The sequence below is a fragment of the Lathyrus oleraceus genome, chromosome 3 (assembly GCF_024323335.1).
Source record: "Lathyrus oleraceus cultivar Zhongwan6 chromosome 3, CAAS_Psat_ZW6_1.0, whole genome shotgun sequence".
NCBI lineage: Eukaryota > Viridiplantae > Streptophyta > Magnoliopsida > Fabales > Fabaceae > Lathyrus > Lathyrus oleraceus.
In genome coordinates this window covers 273,148,970-273,169,177 of record NC_066581.1, presented here as the reverse complement: position 1 = coordinate 273,169,177, position 20,208 = coordinate 273,148,970, and the positions used below count along the sequence as shown (strand labels likewise).

At 35.5% G+C, this 20,208-nt stretch overlaps 1 protein-coding gene across 5 annotated transcripts; it reads left to right on the top strand.

Moving 5' to 3' along the window:
* The first annotated feature begins 1,916 nt into the window (after window positions 1-1,916).
* LOC127126928 (uncharacterized) lies at window positions 1,917-14,770 on the top strand. 5 transcript variants are annotated; one of them, XM_051055970.1, is made up of 9 exons: window positions 1,917-2,381; window positions 4,878-4,979; window positions 11,708-11,929; window positions 12,518-12,576; window positions 12,681-12,772; window positions 12,885-12,997; window positions 13,332-13,394; window positions 13,603-13,679; window positions 14,554-14,770. In XM_051055970.1, exons 1-8 carry the CDS (start codon window positions 1,959-1,961, stop codon window positions 13,669-13,671), a joined length of 1,143 nt encoding a protein of 380 aa, XP_050911927.1. In that variant the 5' UTR covers window positions 1,917-1,958; the 3' UTR covers window positions 13,672-13,679; window positions 14,554-14,770. The 5 variants fall into 5 exon arrangements, 4 of the variants coding, with proteins under 4 accessions (XP_050911927.1, XP_050911929.1, XP_050911928.1 ...); XM_051055972.1 differs by lacking the exon at window positions 14,554-14,770 and adding an exon at window positions 14,425-14,443; XM_051055971.1 differs by lacking the exon at window positions 14,554-14,770 and adding an exon at window positions 13,782-13,933.
* The last annotated feature ends 5,438 nt before the right edge of the window (window positions 14,771-20,208 follow it).

Sequence of the window (20,208 nt, the reverse complement as noted above, 5' to 3'; positions counted from 1 at the left end):
ATAAAAAGGGAAACAATCCATACACAATTTGTTTTAAATGTAAAACTAGCTCATATTTTGGTATAAAATTATGAGTCAACATACAAATCCAAACTCCGATGAAGAATTCATGGAAGACAAACATGAGATGGATGAGATTAACACAATATCATCCCGTACATCAAAAAATTAAACTTCTTCACTTATCCTACCCATGATTCTTCTTATTCAACCCATAAAACCACCATCAAACAAGCAACATTTTAAGCCAATGAGAATGTAACAAAATCCTTCTTGTGTTTCATTTCATTAATAGAGTCTTTAACCCTCACGTTTTGAGAAAAACTTGAGCAACTTTTCAAGACAATCAGAGGGTGCAATACATACTTCTATATAGTTGAATAAACAAGTTTACTCTACTATGAAAGAACATGTCCAATCACTTCTAAAATATAATTTCCTCATAATTACTCAACACAAAAATGCTCTTATTATCATTTTAGCATATAAAATCTACTAGCTCTGAAATTCTAAATCCCTTTCACATATACATATATTAAACCGACCCAATTCATTTCAAGTTAAAGTTAATCCAACGAAATTTTAAACAAATAATTGAGTTTAAGAAAATAAAAATAAATAAAAAACTATTCAACTTTACAAATTAGAATCACTGAAAATATTCATGTAGATTTTACTGAATATAATTTTGAGTATTATATATTGTAAAAACTACTGGTAACAAATTAGATTAAACAGATCCATTTCATTTTCAATTAGGTTAATTGAACAAAATTTTGGTCGACCCAATAGTTTAAAATAAAAAAACACTAATGAAAAATTAAAATACTAACATAAAAAATTCAAATAGGAATTGTGTGAGTGAAAAATGTTTAGTATGTGAGAGAAGAATGACATAAAACTAAAATTGAAAAAAAAATTTAATTTACTATTATTTACATTTTTGCATTAACCACTCTTTCATGTATTTTTAATATTTGATATTTTTGTTTGTAATTTTAAAAATAAAACTTGAGAAATAAAAATCAAAACATATTTACCATTTTTATTTTTTAAAATTAAAAAATTAAAAAATTAAAAAACTCAACAATTAAAAAAATATATTTTAAAAATAGGGTGGTATAAGGCGAAACCCAATCGACCATGATTATAAAACATTATATTTGCTATAATATCAAATTTTATAATGTATCTTTCCACACAACTTTTTTTCTTTCTTTTTATTCTTTTCCATCGTCTTACTCTTTTTCATGGAAACAATTTGGATCAAAATTCACCCAAATGTATTAAAATTTGGACTTTGAATATTTTGATTCAAGTATATTGTTGGTAGAGATTGAATTGAATGTGAAAACACATTCTCTCCCAACTCTCACATTGATATTGAATCTATTAAGCAAAACAAAACAAACTATAGAATAATAAAATTTTCAATTTCTTATTTAAAAAAATCGTAATTTAAGTGATGATGGAGATACAAAAGAGAAAATTGACGAGTTGTTATGATACAAATTTAAAAACATCTCGTTCCACTCCAATAATGATTAAAGAGATGTTATCGTCTAACGAATTTGAGAATTTATTTGATAGAAAATTATTGACTGTAGAATTTTATTTTAATTTTTTAATTTTTAAAAGAGATTAATTGCTATGGGCTGTCAGTGTAATTTTTTTTACACTAACAATACATAACAATAATCTCTTTCTAATTAATCCTAGACGGTTGAATATTAAAATAAATTTGATTTTTATTAAAAAAAAAAATCAAAGCAACTTTAATAATTCATTATTAACAAAATTAAATTAATTAAATTAATACACCATTGAGTAAAACTTTGCTTAAACTAAGGAAAAAAAACAGAACTAGAAAAGGACATGTTGGTAATTGGGCACCGATAAAACCCTATATTTCATTCAGTTACAACATCACTTGTACTTTCTCTAAAACAAAACCAGCAATGTCTCAGCAAGGTCAAATTCCGATAAACACCATGGTTCCCCAGCAGAATCAACTGCCACGAATCCCTATGCAGCATCCCATGCACATGCAGATGCACATGCCCAACATGCACATGCCTATGCAGATGCACATGCCCATGCAGATGCAAATGCCATATCGCATGCCGCTACCGGTTCCTTACTCCACTCAAGACGCCGCAGGGTACCCCGCACCTGGGAAGCGCCGCCGAGACGACGAAGATCCGGGCATCTCCGTCTCCGCGGAGCTATCGGCGGCCAAACGCGTGAAGGGTCAGGATGTGATATTCAGGATCGTTGTGCCGTCTCGGCAGATCGGTAAGGTTATCGGAAAAGAAGGTTGCCGTATACAGAAGATTCGTGAAGAGACCAGAGCTAACATCAAAATCGCCGACGCTATTGCAGTAAGTTTTTTTTGGTGGAATCTGTTAGAGAAAAAGTTAGGGTTTTAATTCTTGCTGCATCTGTGATAATATTTTGGGTTCATTTTTTTTGTAATTTGTAAATCACGATTCTTTTCTATGGTTTGTAACTTTTTAGTGTCTCATCTGAGTTGAACTTTATAGTTGAAGCTCAGCTATTTATATCCCATAGTCTTCCTTTCTTTAGCCTTTGTCTCTTCCAATATTGCTTCCAATTTTCTTCTACTAGGGAACAATTGGAACTTCCCGTAGACACTTTGGAATTTCTATGCTAGACTGTTTTTGAGATATGAAATTGTTTTGAAGCTTTTCATTTGACGCATATTCAGAAATTTGTATGGAGTATGGACGCCGCAATTTAAATGTTTAACGACCCGTTAGACTTGAATTGTGAATAATTTGGATTTGGATCAGAGGAGGAGTTATTGTGAATAATTTGGATTTGGTTCAGTTTTTTGTCTGGGACTTTTGGTAACACGATTCTTGAAAATTTATGTTTCACGTGAAGACTCACAGCAGTACCCTGATTTCCTAAGGTTTTGTTTGCGAGATTGGAGGAGAAGGAGGAAAGGGAAATTGAAGAAATGGTAGTAGAGATCCAGTTCTTACCACAATGTTAGCATTCAATTGAAGTATTTAGCCAGTTCATGATCCCTTTGCTTGTTGTTCAATGGTTGAATCTTGTGTGCGAATATTTGAGGAGTTCTCCATAACCGAGTAGGTATATTTGATACCTTCATGCACCACCCTTGTTTTTGACAGACAAATGGTTTTGTTCAAAATACCGTGTAACTAGTTGCCCCTTTCCTAGCATCATTAGAATTCATTGTATCATTGGGTTCGATGCATTCTCAGATTCTATTTTTTCTTAGGACTTTATGGTAGTTTTAATTTATCTTCTAGTAAAGTGTACTTAATGTGTATATAAATAGATGATTTTGCTTACTGTGGACCTAACATAGCATTAAAAAAACCCCTCTCTCATTTTGCCGCCCAAGTTCTTAAGTGGTTTCCTAGTGAGGGCTCCATTCATGTAGACATGTACAAACCCATACAATTGTGCCGGGGTTTTCTTGTTTCCTCTTTGGATATGCAGGATCATCCCATATTGGTTTTAAGTTCGTCTATTAGATTATTTAAATGCTCTCAATTCCTCTTTTGATCAATCACATGTTTCATAGTCTTCCTACTCTAGTTATTTTTTTTATTACAACTCCTTTGTTAACAGTCGGTTGAAGATTGTCGGCTGTGGTAGAATATAAAGAACCAATTCCGGTTATTGTGGGGGAAGGGCTTTGGTCAGCCTCAGGTGTACTTTCAATTATTCCGCCGAAGCGTGTTGGTTGGTTTTAAAAATAGTCATTGCGGCCACTCTGGTATGTCATGGAGCTCTGGTACTATAAAGAAAAGGAAATTATTTGTCCTACTAGTATTTACCATTGTCAGCTGAAACTATGAAATACGTTGTCTAAGGTGTGGAATATGTTTCCCGTTGCCTACTAGGTTCCATAATTGAAAACATAGTTATCTAAATATCATATATGTTTCATTCTATATGCAGCAGAACAAATCCTACCCTATTCTCTTCATTCTACTGAAAATGTCTGTTGATTATATTATCATACAGGACATCTGTCAAAAGATGTAAACTTGATTTTGTTTTGATGATTATAAAGTGTTTGTTATTTGAATTGAAGTGCTCCAAATGACATTATAGTTTGTATATGTTTAATAGTTTAAGATATTCTATCAAGTTATTACTTATCATTTGAGCTAATCGGTGTTTACAGCAGTGGTGTTAAAAAACTGGTGTAGCGCCGCTATACTGCTATTATGTATTGGAATTTGGGGTAGCCGATGCGATATGTCAACGCCGTATTTGCAGTATTGCGCCACATTTTGATATATCGGTTATAGCGAGCCGTACGTAACAATTTAGTGGTGACCAAACTTTTTAGAACATTAAAGAATTACTAAACCTGAAATGGTGGCCAAATTTTTTAAAACATTAAAGCATTCAAAAAGTACAAAGCCTGATGTGGTGAATCGGTTGTAGGATATTATATATAATACCAAAAGCAATAAAATCTCACTACCAGTACCTAGGTAATGATACAGTTCACTGCCTCATAAAAAAAGGTAGCTGCTCTGCCTCCATCATCAAGTAACTGCTCTGTTATTCTCTTTGTTCTTTCATCTCCTTCACGCCATGTATGCATCTATGTATCATGCTTTATTAGTTGTTTGAAATACTGAGATTGAGTTTTATGTTGGTTATTATTTTAATTTATGTTTATGAATTATTTATGTGTGCAACATGCTTTATTTTATGTACAGTTATTTATATTTCTATCGTTTTGTGGCTTCCACTATTTACCCGCTATGCCATCCACTATTTCTCATATCTGATTTCCGGCGAACAACTATTTTCCACACATTGATTTACTGAATCCAATCTCATTTTTTCCTTATTGGCAGAGACATGAAGAGCGTGTTATCATCATTAGTTCTAAAGACAATGATGAAATGGTTACTGATGCAGAGAAAGCTCTAGAGCAGATAGCCACTTTAATTTTAAAGGTATGATAGATATGATGGACTGAACATTGTTTCACCTTTAGCTTTCATACTTCTCGTAATATGCATGAGTAGACATGATCTTTGTAGATTGGTTTGACTTTTGAATTGTTGACTGTCATTATATCATTGTGATTTATGCACAAGTAGACATGATCTTTGAAAATTGGTTTGACATTTGAATGGTTGATTTTTTCATTACATTCCTTTTAAATCTGGTTTCAACCATTTTTTATTATTTTAAAAAAATGATGTGATTTGTTGTTACTCTTCTAGCTTTAAAATCTCAGATTCTCAGAAGCACTGACCTGTTTTCAAAAATTAGGTGGCCATTTTTTTGTGTGTGGACAAATGCTTAAAATGATTTGACGTGTCTTTAACCAAATAACAATGTTTGTAAGCATCCTCGACATTCATAGACTTTTTTCAAAATAAAGATTCAGCTCTATACTACTAAATCAATTATAAAGTCAGTCAGATTTTTATTTTTTATTTTGAATTATTGTGTATGTTTTTTTAGTTTAATGTTAAATCTAATATTTTTTATACCTTTATGTATATAATTTGCACGTGAATACTTTCCTATAACTACAAGTCTATCCCAAGTGCTAGCTTTGAGTCTATATCTTTTTATCTTGATTTAAGACATGCTTGCTGAACATATCTAAAAGAGTAATTGTCAAAGAGCTTGTTTTTGTGTATGATGTGGTAGTCATAGTTGGAGAGAGTCCAGAGGAAATTAGAAGCAAACCGTGTGGTAAGTCTTATGGTGTAGGTATCTTGGATATAATTTAATAAATGATAAGGATATAAACGGAGATGTCAAGTCAACCATATAACCCAAACCTGAATTTTGGTGGTAAAGATTCCACAACAAAATAAGTGTAGTATTGCAGTGATGAGAATGTTAAGTTAAGGCGTGATTAAAATGAAAGTACCAGAGGAAAATCTAGTGTAGACTTTAGGTGGTTTGTATTGTGTGGAGTAGAGCCATAGAAGAATTGGTAAGATGAACATGCCAGATTTAGCCGATCACACCTGGTGGAAAAGGTTTTGGCAGTTTTTAATAGTTATTGTTTGTAATACGTTGATAGAAACAGGGTGCAGAATGTGGGCTTTGATTATGGGCCTAAGCCAAGGGTGTGGAAGGTTTATAAGAGGAAAAAGACAAAAGGAAAGGGGAATGATGACGTGGTTAAGAATGTATGAGTGGCATGAGAAAAAGGTTATATAAGGAGTGAGTGGAGGCAGAGATGGGTAGCCAAGAATTCTGTTATGATTTTGTGGGGTCACTTCTAGGTGATTTGGGCAGAGGCATACGTGCTTCTTAGGGCTGGTATTCCACTACCAGTTTGTTGCATCTTTTCTCTTTCCCAAATACATGTAATTGTGAATCCTTCATTGAATACAATTGCATTGCTGTTATCCTTTCTCTTCTTTTTCTTTCTCAAAATCATATTAACTGTTATATTATCCTATCAATTGGTCCGACCTATCGGATCAAATCACACTGCCAACGAAGGTTGTAGATGCCAAGGAAACCTAAGATGGGCGATCGGATTGACGCTTTAGAGGCACAGGTAGGGAATGTAACGACGACGCTGCAAGAGCTTGCGCTACAAATGCAGAACCACGCTCAACAAATGCAACAAAATGCAACAACAGAGCCTGATTCTGACGGAGCTGAGTAAGCAGGTGGGAAAAAAGGTAGTGACTCAGGAGGAGAACTCTGAGGGTAACTCATCACAGAGTGAGTCTCGCCTTGCAGGGAAGAAGGTGAAGCTTCCGCTGTTTGAAGGTGACGACCCGGTGGCGTGGATCACACGTGCTGAGATCTATTTCGATGTGCAAAACACATCTGATGATATGCGTGTGAAATTAGCGCGTTTAAGCATGGAAGGGGCAACCATCCATTGGTTCAACCTTTTGAAGGAAACAGAAGATGAGTTATCATGGGAGAAGTTGAAACGGGCGCTTATCGCACGATACGGAGGAAGAAGGTTGGAGAATCCGTTTGAAGAATTGTCTACTCTTAGACAGAAGGGAAGTGTGGAAGAGTTCGTGGAAGCATTCGAGTTGTTGTCGTCGCAGGTGGGAAGACTCCCGGAAGAACAATACCTGGGATATTTCATGAGTGGTCTGAAACCGCAGATTAGGAGGAGAGTTCGAACCTTGAATCCTCAAAATCGTATGCAGATGATGAGGATTGCGAAAGACGTGGAAGATGAATTGAAGGAGGAAGATGACGATGACGAGCGTCGTAGTGGAAAGAAAGGGGGGTATGAACGTTTGGGCCGAAATGATTGGGTTGGGTCATTAAAAAATAAAAAAGGGCCCAATTACCTAAACCACTCCTTATCAGCGGGTGGGTCAAACCCGGGGCAGAAAACGGGTTCCAGCGGATCTAATGCAAATCACACTTCGTCATTCGCATCAACAGCTCGCAAGAGTGAGAACGACCACCGTTCTGGGTCGTCGGAGAGATGGAAGGGTGTACGAAGCTTGCACAACGATGAGATGGCGGAAAGAAGGGCAAAGGGGTTATGCTTCAAGTGTGGAGGTAAGTATCATCCTACCCAACACAAGTGCCCTGAGCGAACCTTGCGGGTTCTGATCTTGGGTGAGGGAGAAGAGATGAACGAGGAAGGGGAAATCGTGACGATGGAAGAGGTGGCAAAGGAAAGTGAAGAGGAAATCGAAGTTGAATGTAAGTTGATGGGAGTTCTGGGGAGTATGGGGGAGCACCATACTATGAAGGTTGAAGGTAAAATTGAGAACGTAGATTTGTTGGTGTTGATTGATAGTGGGGCAAGTCATAATTTCATTTCACCTAAAGTAACTACTGCTTTAGGGCTTCCTGTCACTCCTGTAACTGCAAAAAATATTAAGTTGGGTGATGGTCACATGGTCATAACAAAAGGGGTGTGCAAAGGGGTTAGTATGAAGATGGGAGAGATAGAGATTATTATTGATGCTTTGGTGTTGGAGTTAGGGGGGTTGGACATGGTGTTAGGTGTTTCTTGGCTGAGTACTTTAGGGAAAGTGGTAATGGATTGGAAAACATTGACGATGCAAATTTTCCATGGAAATCAGTTGGTAAAGCTTCAAGGGCAGGGAAATAGGAATGTGAGGCAGTGGTATCTGAACACTTTCCTAGAAGACATTCACAACAGGGCAGGAACAGATTGGTGGTGGTCACAGTTTCAGGCGATAGAAGCAGAGGATTCTGCAGTCTCACATGGAGTGAATGATGTATTGAAGGAGTTTCCTGAGGTGTTTACAGATCAGATTCGACTACCTCCTGAGAGGACACAGGTGCATCGGATTCAATTGTATCCGGAGCATGGTCCTATCAATGTTAGGCCATATAAATATCCTCATCATCAGAAAGAAGAGATTGAGAAGCAAGTGGGTGAATTGTTGGAGGCAGGAATCATCAGACCAAGCATGAGCGCTTATTCTAGCCCCGTGATATTGGTCAAAAAGAAAGACAAGAGCTGGAGGATGTGTGTGGATTATAGGGCTCTCAACAAAGCTACAGTACCAGATAAGTATCCCATTCCCATAGTAGACGAGTTGTTAGATGAGCTGTATGAGGCTACTATGTTTTCCAAGATCGATTTAAAATCGGGGTATCACCAAATTAGGGTACTTGAGAGTGACGTTCCGAAAACAGCTTTTAGAACTCACAATGGTCACTATGAGTACTTAGTCATGCCCTTTGGACTGATGAATGCCCCGGCTACCTTCCAAGCCACCATGAATGATCTTTTTAGACCATATTTGAGAAAATTTGTTTTGGTTTTCTTCGATGACATCCTAATATATAGCAAGGACATTAAAGAACACCAACAACATTTGAAGCTGGTATTATCGAGCCTAGCAGCCCATTGCTTTGTGGCAAATCAATCTAAGTGCAAGTTTGGCTGTACTCAGATTGACTACCTTGGACATATAATTTCAGGAGAAGGAGTTGCCGTAGATCCGGAGAAGGTGAGGTGTATCCTTGATTGGCCTGAACCAAAAAATGTGAAGGGAGTGCGCGGATTTTTAGGTCTCACGGGATACTACCGAAAATTCGTCAAGGACTATGGCAAGATAGCAAAACCCCTCACGGAATTGACTAAGAAGGACAATTTTAATTGGGGAATGGAGGCCACTAAGGCTTTCAATGACCTGAAGAGAATTATGACATCTCCTCCTGTCTTGATGCTTCCTAATTTTGAGTTACCTTTTGAAGTGGAGTGTGATGCTGCGGGCAGAGGTATAGGGGCTGTTTTAATGCAGCAGAGACAACCTGTAGCTTTCTTCAGCAAGGCATTATCTGAGGGCAATTTGGTAAAATCGGTATATGAAAAGGAATTGATGGCCTTAGTCTTATGCATTCAACATTGGAGACATTACTTGTTGGGCAGGGAGTTTGTAGTTTATACAGATCACAAGAGCCTGAAGCATTTTCTACAGCAGAGAATCTCCTCTCCTGATCAACAATGTTGGCTTGCCAAATTGTTGGGCTATCAATTTGAAGTTAGATACAAACCAGGGACGGAAAATAGGGCAGCAGATGCCTTATCCAGATGCTATGATGAGGGAGAATTTAACACCATCATTTCTTATCCTATGTGGGCCGAAAGGCAGAAATTGTTGGAGGAGATAGCCAATGATCCATATATTCAAAGATTGATAACCGAAGTACGAGAGAAACCAGATGGCAGACCTGGGTTTTATGAGAAACAGGGAGTTTTATTGTATCATGGGAGGTTGGTGATTTCACCAACATCACCTTCAATACCTTGGTTGCTGGAAGAATTCCACAATACCCCAGTTGGAGGACATTCAGGTTTTCTGAGAACATACAGGAGGCTGGCTGATACTTTATATTGGGTAGGGATGCAGAAAAGTGTAAGAGATTATGTGAGGTCATGTGATGTGTGTCAGAGACAGAAGTACAGTGCTACTACTCCTGGAGGACTGTTACAACCACTGCCCGTACCTAATGCAGTTTGGGAGGATCTTTCTTTAGACTTCATCACTGGTTTGCCTAAGTCTAAAGGATATGAAGCTGTGTTGGTGGTGGTGGACAGATTGTCCAAATACAGCCATTTTATTTTGCTAAAACACCCTTACACTGCAAAATCCATAGCTGAGTTATTCGTCAAAGAGGTGGTGAGATTACATGGAATTCCGAATTCCCTAATCAGTGACAGAGACCCTATTTTTATTAGCCATTTTTGGATGGAACTATTTAAAATGCAAGGAACCAAACTTAAGATGAGTTCATCGTACCATCCCGAAACCGACGGTCAGACGGAAGTAGTCAATAGGTGTTTGGAGAGTTACTTGAGGTGTTTTGCTTCTGACCATCCCAAGACGTGGTCGTATTGGATACCGTGGGCTGAATTTTGGTACAACACAACTTATCATATCTCTATTGGGAAGTCCCCTTTTGAGGTGGTGTATGGGAGGCAGCCACCTACTCTACTGAAGTTCTTAACTAATGAAACGAAAGTAGCTGCTGTGGCACTTGAGTTAAGAGAGAGAGATGAAGCCTTGAAGCAACTCAAGCTGCATCTGTTGAAAGCTCAGGAGCAGATGGCAAGGTATGCCAACAAAAGAAGAAGAGATTTATGTTTTGACGTTGGAGAGTGGGTTTTCTTAAAACTCAGGCCTCATAGGCAGCAATCGGTAGTGAAAAGAATTAATCAGAAATTGGCTGCTAGATTCTATGGCCCTTTTCAGGTGGAAGAGAAAATTGGAGAAGTCGCATACAAGTTGAAACTTCCAGCCGAGTCAAAAATCCATCCTGTGTTCCATGTATCTTTAATCAAAAGAGCAGTAGGAAACTATGAGGTACAAGGAGAACTGCCTAGAGAATTGGAGATAAATGAGGCTGCTGATGTGTATCCAGATGAGATTGTGGGTTCTAGAACTGTTTTGCAAGGCGATACTGAAGTGCAGCAGAGCTTGGTCCAATGGAAGAACCGGTCCATTGATGATGTGACATGGGAAGACAATGAACTTCTAATTGGGCAATTTCCTGAATTCTGCCTTGAGGACAAGGCTGTTTCTAAGGAGGTGGGAGTTGATAGAAACAGGGTGCAGAATGTGGGCTTTGATTATGGGCCTAAGCCAAGGGTGTGGAAGGTTTATAAGAGGAAAAAGACAAAAGGAAAGGGGAATGATGACATGGTTAAGAATGTATGAGTGGCATGAGAAAAAGGTTATATAAGGAGTGAGTGGAGGCAGAGATGGGTAGCCAAGAATTCTGTTATGATTTTGTGGGGTCACCTCTAGGTGATTTGGGCAGAGGCATACGTGCTTCTTAGGGCTGGTATTCCACTACCAGTTTGTTCACATTCTGCACCCTGTTTCTATCATACGTTGTCAGGCCTGCTGTATGCTATTATTCTTGTAAATTGTCGTGCCCCTGTATAGTCTTTTGTTGGATACAGTACATGTCACGGTCTCCATGCATCACATAATAAAGTATATTTTTATGCTCAATCATTTAATAAATTAATTATAAACCTGATTAGGGGTTTTGAGCTACTACTTCATTCTCTTATATTTCTGATAGCGGTGTGGGACTTCTGATTTTTTTGCAGACCGCTTGTCCACTATTTTAAGAGATCACAGCGCATATAGTTATTAATCATGTTGTCCTGTTGGGTGTCACCTGTGTTTATTGCTGCTATTTAAATGGATTGATAAAATTATGCTCTATGTAACAGGAAGATGATAGCAGTCTTGATACATCAAAAGTTAATGCCGGGCACGTTGCTGCCAATACAATAAGACTTTTGATTGCTGGGTCCCAGGCAGGTGGATTGATTGGGATGTCGGGTCAAAACATTGAGAAGTTACGGAACTCTTCTGGTGCTATGATTACCGTTCTTGCACCGAGTCAGTTGCCTTTGTGTGCTTCTGCACATGAATCTGATCGAGTAGTACAGGTGGGATGTCTAATGCCATGCCCTTTTTCTTTGAAGCATATTTGCTATTTCTGAAATGACTTTGTAACTCCCTTTCACCATAATGTTTTGACTTCATTGTTTCACCAAGATGACAAGATACTTAGTTTGTTTTATTGTTTTCATGTACTATGCTGTAATAATAACATTAATGGTTAAACTAACAAGATAAACCACCAACATAACAATAAGTCTTTTATAGTTTTGGTGGACTAATGCTTGCATCAAAGTGTTGAATGACACATACCTTTCAACATATTCCGTATTAGTGTTTCTCTGTACAAATCATGCGATAAATCTTTTAAAGGTGTGATCATTCTCTATAATTTTTTTTAAAGTTTTATCCAGGTCAATTGAATTTTAATTTTAAATTCTATTTATGAAACAAATAATTCCATTCTTCTATTTATTCTGAAGACTATTGGCAAATCCTCTGATCGGTAAAGTTTGCACTTAATATACTATGCACACTATATGCAACTATTGTGGGAGATGATTTGGGGATTTAAATAGAATGTTTGCTTTTTGCTCTGCTCTTCTGTTCTTGACCATATTTCTTGTTGAATTTAGTTATCAGGAGATGTTTCCACAGTAATGAAGGCATTGGAGGAGATAGGTTACCAGTTAAGGTCCGTTAGTGAACTTCTGTATAGAATCTAAACCATGTTCAAATCCCTACTCTAAATTTAGTCCCATTTTGTCTCATCTATTTATCAACTCAAATTTTGTTTAGGGAAAACCCCCCAAGACAAGTGATATCAATCAGCCCAACATACAATTACGCTGCAGTTCGACCATCCCAACCATATCTTGACCCAAATTCAGGTTATTTAATGTTTTCTATATCAGAACAGCTTTTAGCTGCCATTTAGCAGTTATATCAGGTTTTGAATATTGTCTTACAACCACTTCATCTCTAGGACAACCAATCTTGCAGTTGATTATGTTACATTCGAGATGCTGATTTCGGAAACAATGGTTGGTGGGTTGATTGGCAGAAGCGGCTCAAACATATCAAGGATCAGAAATGAGTCTGGAGCAATGATCAAGGTTTGAAGCATGTCCATGATTTAAATATGTGATCATCAATAAGAAAGTCATTATCCTTCATATATTTTCCCCTTAATTGGTAAACTAAATTGATAAGTCAACTCAAAGTATTGTTTAACTTTTGATTAAACAGCATATATCACATTTTATTTTTTCCAGCTCTTGGTGAATTGATTAATCAACTTAAATTTTGTTTTTGACACAGTTACATTTTTATGTGATGAAGAGTTTGTTGGTTCCTTTATTTTTATCATGTAAAATAAATTGTTATTAATTTTTTCTTTGCAATTTTCCTAGCTGATTTATCTATTCACCCATTGGAAAAATGTTGCAGGTTTATGGTGGAAAAGGTGAACAGAAGCATAGGCAGATTCAATTTGGTGGTAGTGCCCAACAGGTGATTTTGTTATCATTATTGATTTTTACCCTTCTGATATCAGAAAAAAGAGAGGCACTTTTCAGCTCAGATTAAAAGGATACTTAGATAAAATTTTCTAATCATGCGCTATTTTTTTTTATTGTGCTCTTGTTACCATTATTTATTAGTTTTCTTCTGTTGAATATTTATTCATACTTTTTTTGTTGATACTTGAAATTTTGAACAGGTAGCTTTGGCAAAACAGAGAGTTGATGAATATATATACTCTCAGTTGGTACAACAATCTGATACCTAACAATCAGCGTAAGTATTTAAGAATTTGGTAAATTGTAATTGTAAATTTTTTTAGTAAACAAGAAACATTGTTGTAATAAGTTAATAACAAAGGTTCTTCAATTTATGTAGAAGCTTATAATCTCAATTTTCGGGGTGACATCTTTCATAGTTTAAACATCGTAATAACAAAGGATTAGAGTTGAACTGTAATTTAAGTGATTTACTACAGATGATTGGTTTGAGATTTAATAAATTTGAAATGAAGTATTCTTGTGTTAACATTTTTGTGTGCCTCCACCCAAGTAAAGTAAAGTGCTAGCTGATTAAACAAACCATGATAAATATTAAAGATGCACGAGCCTGGCCATACTTAATGCACAATTTTCACATTTTCACATGAGATGCTTAAGAGTGATCTCTAACCATTCAAAAAGAGAGCAACGCAACTTTTTTTGGACGAGAAGTCAAACTTTACTATCTCGTGTGAAACTTACACATACACTTGAGAGGACCTATTTTCACAAAGTTATGTTCAGTTTCTTGTGTTTCTAATTCTGTTGGGATGGGTTACACCAATTTATATGTTTAAATAGGATTTTGTTCCTTAGTAAGTGGAATTTTTAGGATAATAGTATTTTGAACAATAGAGATAAAAAATATAAAAGGGACTAAACTGTTTGGGACTAAGATCACGTTGAAACAAATTTACATGCTTTCTGGTAAACACTGGTTGTGCTTTGTTCTGAAATTAATAGATTAGATCTATATTCAGTTTCCAGAGATGACAAACCTGGAAAGCCAAAATTAGCTTGTCTCCAATCCAGCTATGTTGCTAGTAGATGTTGAGTGTGTTGAGTGATAAATTTGATGGATAGCGTCCTTTTTTCATGTATTATATTAGAGGGTCAACATGCGGATGTTCAAACATGTTTCAGCTTGTACCTTATCAACTGTTTCAGTATAGTTGAGGAGGGTGTATTCATAGCTATTCACTATAAATAATATTAAGGTATGTTGAACTCAAAAAAGGTCATGTTTCATAACATGAACTCAAGCGAAATGGCATGTATGTATCAATTTTTTCTTAATAATAGATTCTTGTGTATAGTGTTTGTTAAGCTTATGTTTCTCATTTATATTATTCATTATTATGCTAATTTAGTGGCTTTGTAACTGAGGCCTTTAAATTTAACTGTAATTTTATCCATGGTAGATTATGATATAAATAACTTTATCATTGTATGCATTGTCATTATAAAGTTTTGACAATTTTTTTTTCCACTCTTAGCTTCTCCCAAATCCTTTGGCAAAAAGTAAAAAATACTTCTAATTTTTCGAGATGCATTTTTTAGTACACCGATCTTCCACAAAATTGATCGCCAACGAGTGTGACATCCTAATTTTACATAATTTATATTCGCAGTTTTATTTCCGAATATTTTCTTGATATATTCCAGAGATGTATATTCGAAAGTAGTCCATATTCAACCTAAAAATAGAGACCGTAAGTTCTAGAAATAAAATCAACTTTTAGAAATAAAATCAACTTGACATTAAGTTACAATACTCAACATTACATATATAGTTGTTGACATATATTTATCATTACACATCGTTATAAACGAGTAGTTTAGGACGTTGTAAAATATTGATAATATCGTCGGTGGATCTATCAATCTTCACATCCATTTTAATGAGATCCTTTGATACGTAATGGTAAAATGTACTCCACATGATTTGTAAATTTTAGCGATGGTGAACGATACTTGAGTTTGACAACTCTTCAATTTTTTAGATATCGATGAGAGTATTCAGTTTGGTTTTCAGATTGATGAGAAGTATGTCGTCGTAAATTCGAAATTAAAGCGGGGTTTTATGCAAGATGGGGGGATATGCACTCATTCTCTGAACGAGGTTTTTTATGAAAGATGAGGGATATGCATTCATTCTCTGATTATGTGTTTTGTAGAAAATATGGGTTGAGAGACGTCTTATTTATACAAGTATCAAGCTAGTTTGGATCCCATGTCACTTTTCGGAGATGCATCTTCGGTTAAATCCTATTTTTTTTAACGAAAAAAAGGTGTTTATGGATGTGCATATCAGAAACCTTTACTTATATTTTTTTAATACGAGGTTTATTCAAATATGCATATCCGAAATTCACCTTAAACTAGAAACAAACCAGAACCTGTTATGCAAAAACAAAAAATACAAACCATAAAATTTATAAACCAAATACAATTGACATTAACACCATTATTGCTGAATATATATTACTTATGTATTAAGTCATATTAAAATTACATCGTTTACGATAATACATTAAAAAAAAATGTCGATTACAATCTAAAATATCTCAAAAGATGCATCACCGTATAAATCTACTATCGGTTCCTCCTTCGACTTTTTCTTATTGGATTCTCTTCCAAACTCGCTCAATTTAGTAAACTTTTCCATCTTTTTCAGAAAGCAATCCAACCAAAATTTTGCCTCTTATGTAGAATGCGCCCTCCACTCCAATGATGTAAGACATCCCGATTTCAAATAAACCTCAACAAAATGTAGCAATTTTGAAAGTCACCCATAAGGATCTTAGGTGGGCCACTCCGAAGTGAGAAAAATGTCATACAGAAACTATATCTTGTTAGATCGATACATCCTTTGTTATACGCACTTGCTATAAGATAACCAATTTCAGGAAAACGCTATTTAATTAATTTCAGGAGTCTTTTTGAAAATGCATATGTGAATTCGTTTAAGAAATCTTCGTAGATGCATCTCCTGAGTAAATTTTGACAAAAATGATCTTTGATATGTTCGAAAATGTATCTTTAAAAAAATCTGAAGTCATTTTTGAGTTTTTAAAAATGCGACCCACACTATAACCGTGGAAAAAGAAATTACCTAAATTTTTTATAATACCAATCAATAATAATTGTTATTGTTAGATCATTCCAAATTTTGGTTTTAATTATAACTACTTTGATTATAACTACTTTAATTAAATACACTATCAAAGACTGGATTTTCAGAGCTTTTTATTTATTATTAATCTTTTTTGGAATAAAATGGAATACTCGAAGTTCTTATGCAATAAATATATTTTGTATTTTTATTCTATTAAAAGCTTCATCTTGATTCTTGATTTTGTATATTTGAGAAAAAATTAGTGAAGACTACTAAATTAAAAAGAGAAAAATTTGAAAACTTAAATTGGTTGAAAAAAGAAAAAGAAAACTTAAATGACTTAGTCATATTATTTGAGCATTATCTTCGTATTTTTAATGGTGTTCATCCACCATAATGAAAAATTAATAATATCTTTAAAATTTAGAATTTAACTTTGAAAAGTACAAAAAATACAATCATAGTCAAGTCTCAGATTCAGGTCAGAATAAAGTTGAAAAAAATTCAGAGGTTAGTGTATGTATCTTTTATAGAGGTTAATGTTCGTATTTTATACGGAGGTTAAGTTTTGTACCTATTTGATCTATATAATGCACCAGATCTTCAATATTTCTTCTTCATTTCAAAAAGTTTACTTAGAATCCAAAACAGAGCTCACATGCAAACTTTATTTTCATCATTTTTTAAACTTTTCGCTACTTCTAATGCATTGCATTAAAGTCCAGGACATCACTCAACCTCTAATCTACTCCATTCAATTGAGGTTTCTCATTTTTCGAATTTTCTCACAATTTGGTAAGTTTTTCATTTTTTTTGGTTTGTGATGAATGCATTACCTAAATAGATTGTTTCTGGTTCATTAGGTTGTAGTTAAAAGCATAACGGATTGATTTGTGATGCATGCATATAGATTTGTTTAAGTTTAGAGCGTAAGGTTTTGCTTGTTCGTGTACTGCATTTATTGGTTTTGTCTTGTATAGAAGTTAACTTCCAAATTTTTCTGATATGTTTCGTTTGTTCGAGTTTGCCTATTTTGTTTCCCGAGTTTGAATTATTTGATTATGATATGATTTTGCTAGTTTAATAAAGATGAAGTGTCTAACAACTAAGAGAGACAGAGACATGGTAGAGCAACTCAACATGCTTCCTTTCGAAGGAAAAAAAAGCTAGACCCTCTCATCTAGACATTTGTGCCACTCCATTTGATGCAGGAGCATCGTCTTCATAAGTTCACGTGTCTCCAACATCATCCTCATAGAGACATGAGTTCCATGCTCCAGCCCCAGAAGCTCCAGAAGTCTAACCTGTTGCTGTCGTTTCTTATGTTTATTTAAGAGGCCCCTCAAACACCTCACTACTTTGTATGTATGCAGACTATGTTACTTGACACGTGTGGGAAGAAGAGGTAAAATAAATTTGTATTTATTCTTTTAAACATACATGATATATGATTTGAACTTTCTAACATTGATGTATTTTTTTTACAGCATTGTGAGTCGTTAAAATGTATCAATCATAGTAGGAAGATTGCAAAGCTGCCACAACCTAATGAAGCATGATGGTTTCAGGATGTCATGTAGCTATCTAGGCTACAAGATTTATGTAGGATTGGGTATACTTTTATTAAACATAGTTTGTTGTCTACTTTCGCCGAGAGATGACATTCAGAGAATTCTTCAATCCATATTCCATCTTCTGATCAGTTAGATATCCATGACACTTGATGATGTGTCATTCTTCCTATATCTTCTGATCATTTGAAGGTTATTAAAATACTTCAGACTCACTAAACCTGACACACTGGAGATGCTAGTGCAATATTTGAGACCTGACTCAGGTGATGCCCAACAGGAGATAGATGGCACTAGAGGATGTCATGTCAAATTTGAATTTCTAGAGATATTGTATAGATACCACATGGATGTGGCAGTTCAGGATGATGGTGATGATGCACAGGTAGCACATCATATAGTATGTGCATTGATGTCATACCTCTTGTATCAGGCTGACAAATCCATCTACGTAGACAAAAGTTAATACTATGTCAATGTCGTATACTTGAGATACTTCATTGACTTGTAAAAGATTCATGAGTACGACTAGGGGACTCTTGTTTGGTTTTCTTCTACTTCAAGTTAGGTGAAGAATGCTTATAAAAGACTATAAAAATGGCAACAAGCAACACCCTATTTACAATAATATATTCACACCTTTACTATTACTAATATTTCATAACATTTGTGCTACACCATCACTAATATTTCATTTGAACCATTTTCAGGTATGGATCCTCTATCACTTTCCACGTCTCTTCGGCTAGACATACATGGATGACTAAAAAGAAGGCTTTGCCACATGCTTGGTCTTTCATCTCATTCATAGGGAATCAAGTGATCGAGCTATTATGAGTTTATGTTGACCGTGTTGCGGTAGATAATATAAACTTCATACTGTACGACGATCATCATGAGACACGTCCATTCGATGAAATATCCTAATCCATATGGATGGCTTATGGGTCACGAGTTATATATTCATGTCTACCTGACCGAGTCATTCAGTAATTCGGGTATCTACAGGGTATTCCTAGAGCCCCCCCAATGTTGCAGCTCCTGTGGAACCTTGTTTTGCAGGTGATATGTCTTTAACAAGGACAATAACTTTTGTTAAAGTTTTGATGATGGAAACTAATTGATGATGACTCCAATGTCTTCAAACAAGTCAAGCATAAGTAATTAAGCAAATAAAGATGCAAACCTAAGTATTAAGGTTTTATGGACTTGACTATCTGATGACGGCCACCTAAATGGAATATTATCTCAAGCCTCATCTCAAGTGAACTCATCAAATGTATACAAAAGAAAGCATCTGAAAAAGTCTTGAAGTACTAGGAAGCCCTACCTTAGCCTGAGTGATTTTTTTTTGTAAAAGAAAAAGGGTATTATCATAAAAATGCATAGCTAAAACACACACAGAAACATGCACACGCACACACATACATACACACACACACACACACACATGGACACATGCACACACGCATGCATGCGTATGCACACACACGTGCGCCTGCACACACATATGCATACATACACACATGTTTTCAAACTGATATCTCTCAAGGAAATATTTTCTAAAATGTCTTGAGGTTATGCCAGATGAATTGGGAGCAGTCATAATTGCTATGGCCAAAGTTTTACCTCTAACAATTGAAGCACTTGTCTAATCGATTATATCAGTTCAAAATTGAGCTCTAAGCAAATAAGATAACGCCTTAATAATGTACAACGACTAGATATCCATCCTTTCCTTTTTCGAACTGGTAGTCGATTACCATTGAAGTTTCTAATCAATTTGCATTAGGTTCTAATCGATTAGATTGTCTTAAAAGGCATTAAAACCAATTTCTTTTAAGCCAACCTCTAGTCTATAAACAGAGATCCCTTCTCACATTTCATTTCACCCAAAATCGTGCTTAGACACTTCTCACTCTCACTCTCACTCTCTCTCTAAAAAATTTCTTTTAACTTTCTCTCACTAATTATTTAGCCGAAATGCTTATTTGATAATTTCCTTTTGTGAGTGAAAATATTTTGTAGTTTTGGAAGGATAGAATTGTAAATTAACCATGAGAATCTTTTGTATA

What these genes read in the sequence shown, in the direction of transcription:
- LOC127126928 (XM_051055970.1), top strand. Translation starts at nt 1,959, where the DNA reads ATGTCTCAGCAAGGTCAAATTCCGATAAACACCATGGTTCCCCAGCAG. An exon ending in AATCTGATCGAGTAGTACAG is followed by an intron (nt 11,930 to 12,517) that starts GTGGGATGTCTA and finishes TGTTGAATTTAG; the next exon opens with TTATCAGGAGATGTTTCCAC. An exon ending in AGTCTGGAGCAATGATCAAG is followed by an intron (nt 12,998 to 13,331) that starts GTTTGAAGCATG and finishes AAAATGTTGCAG; the next exon opens with GTTTATGGTGGAAAAGGTGA.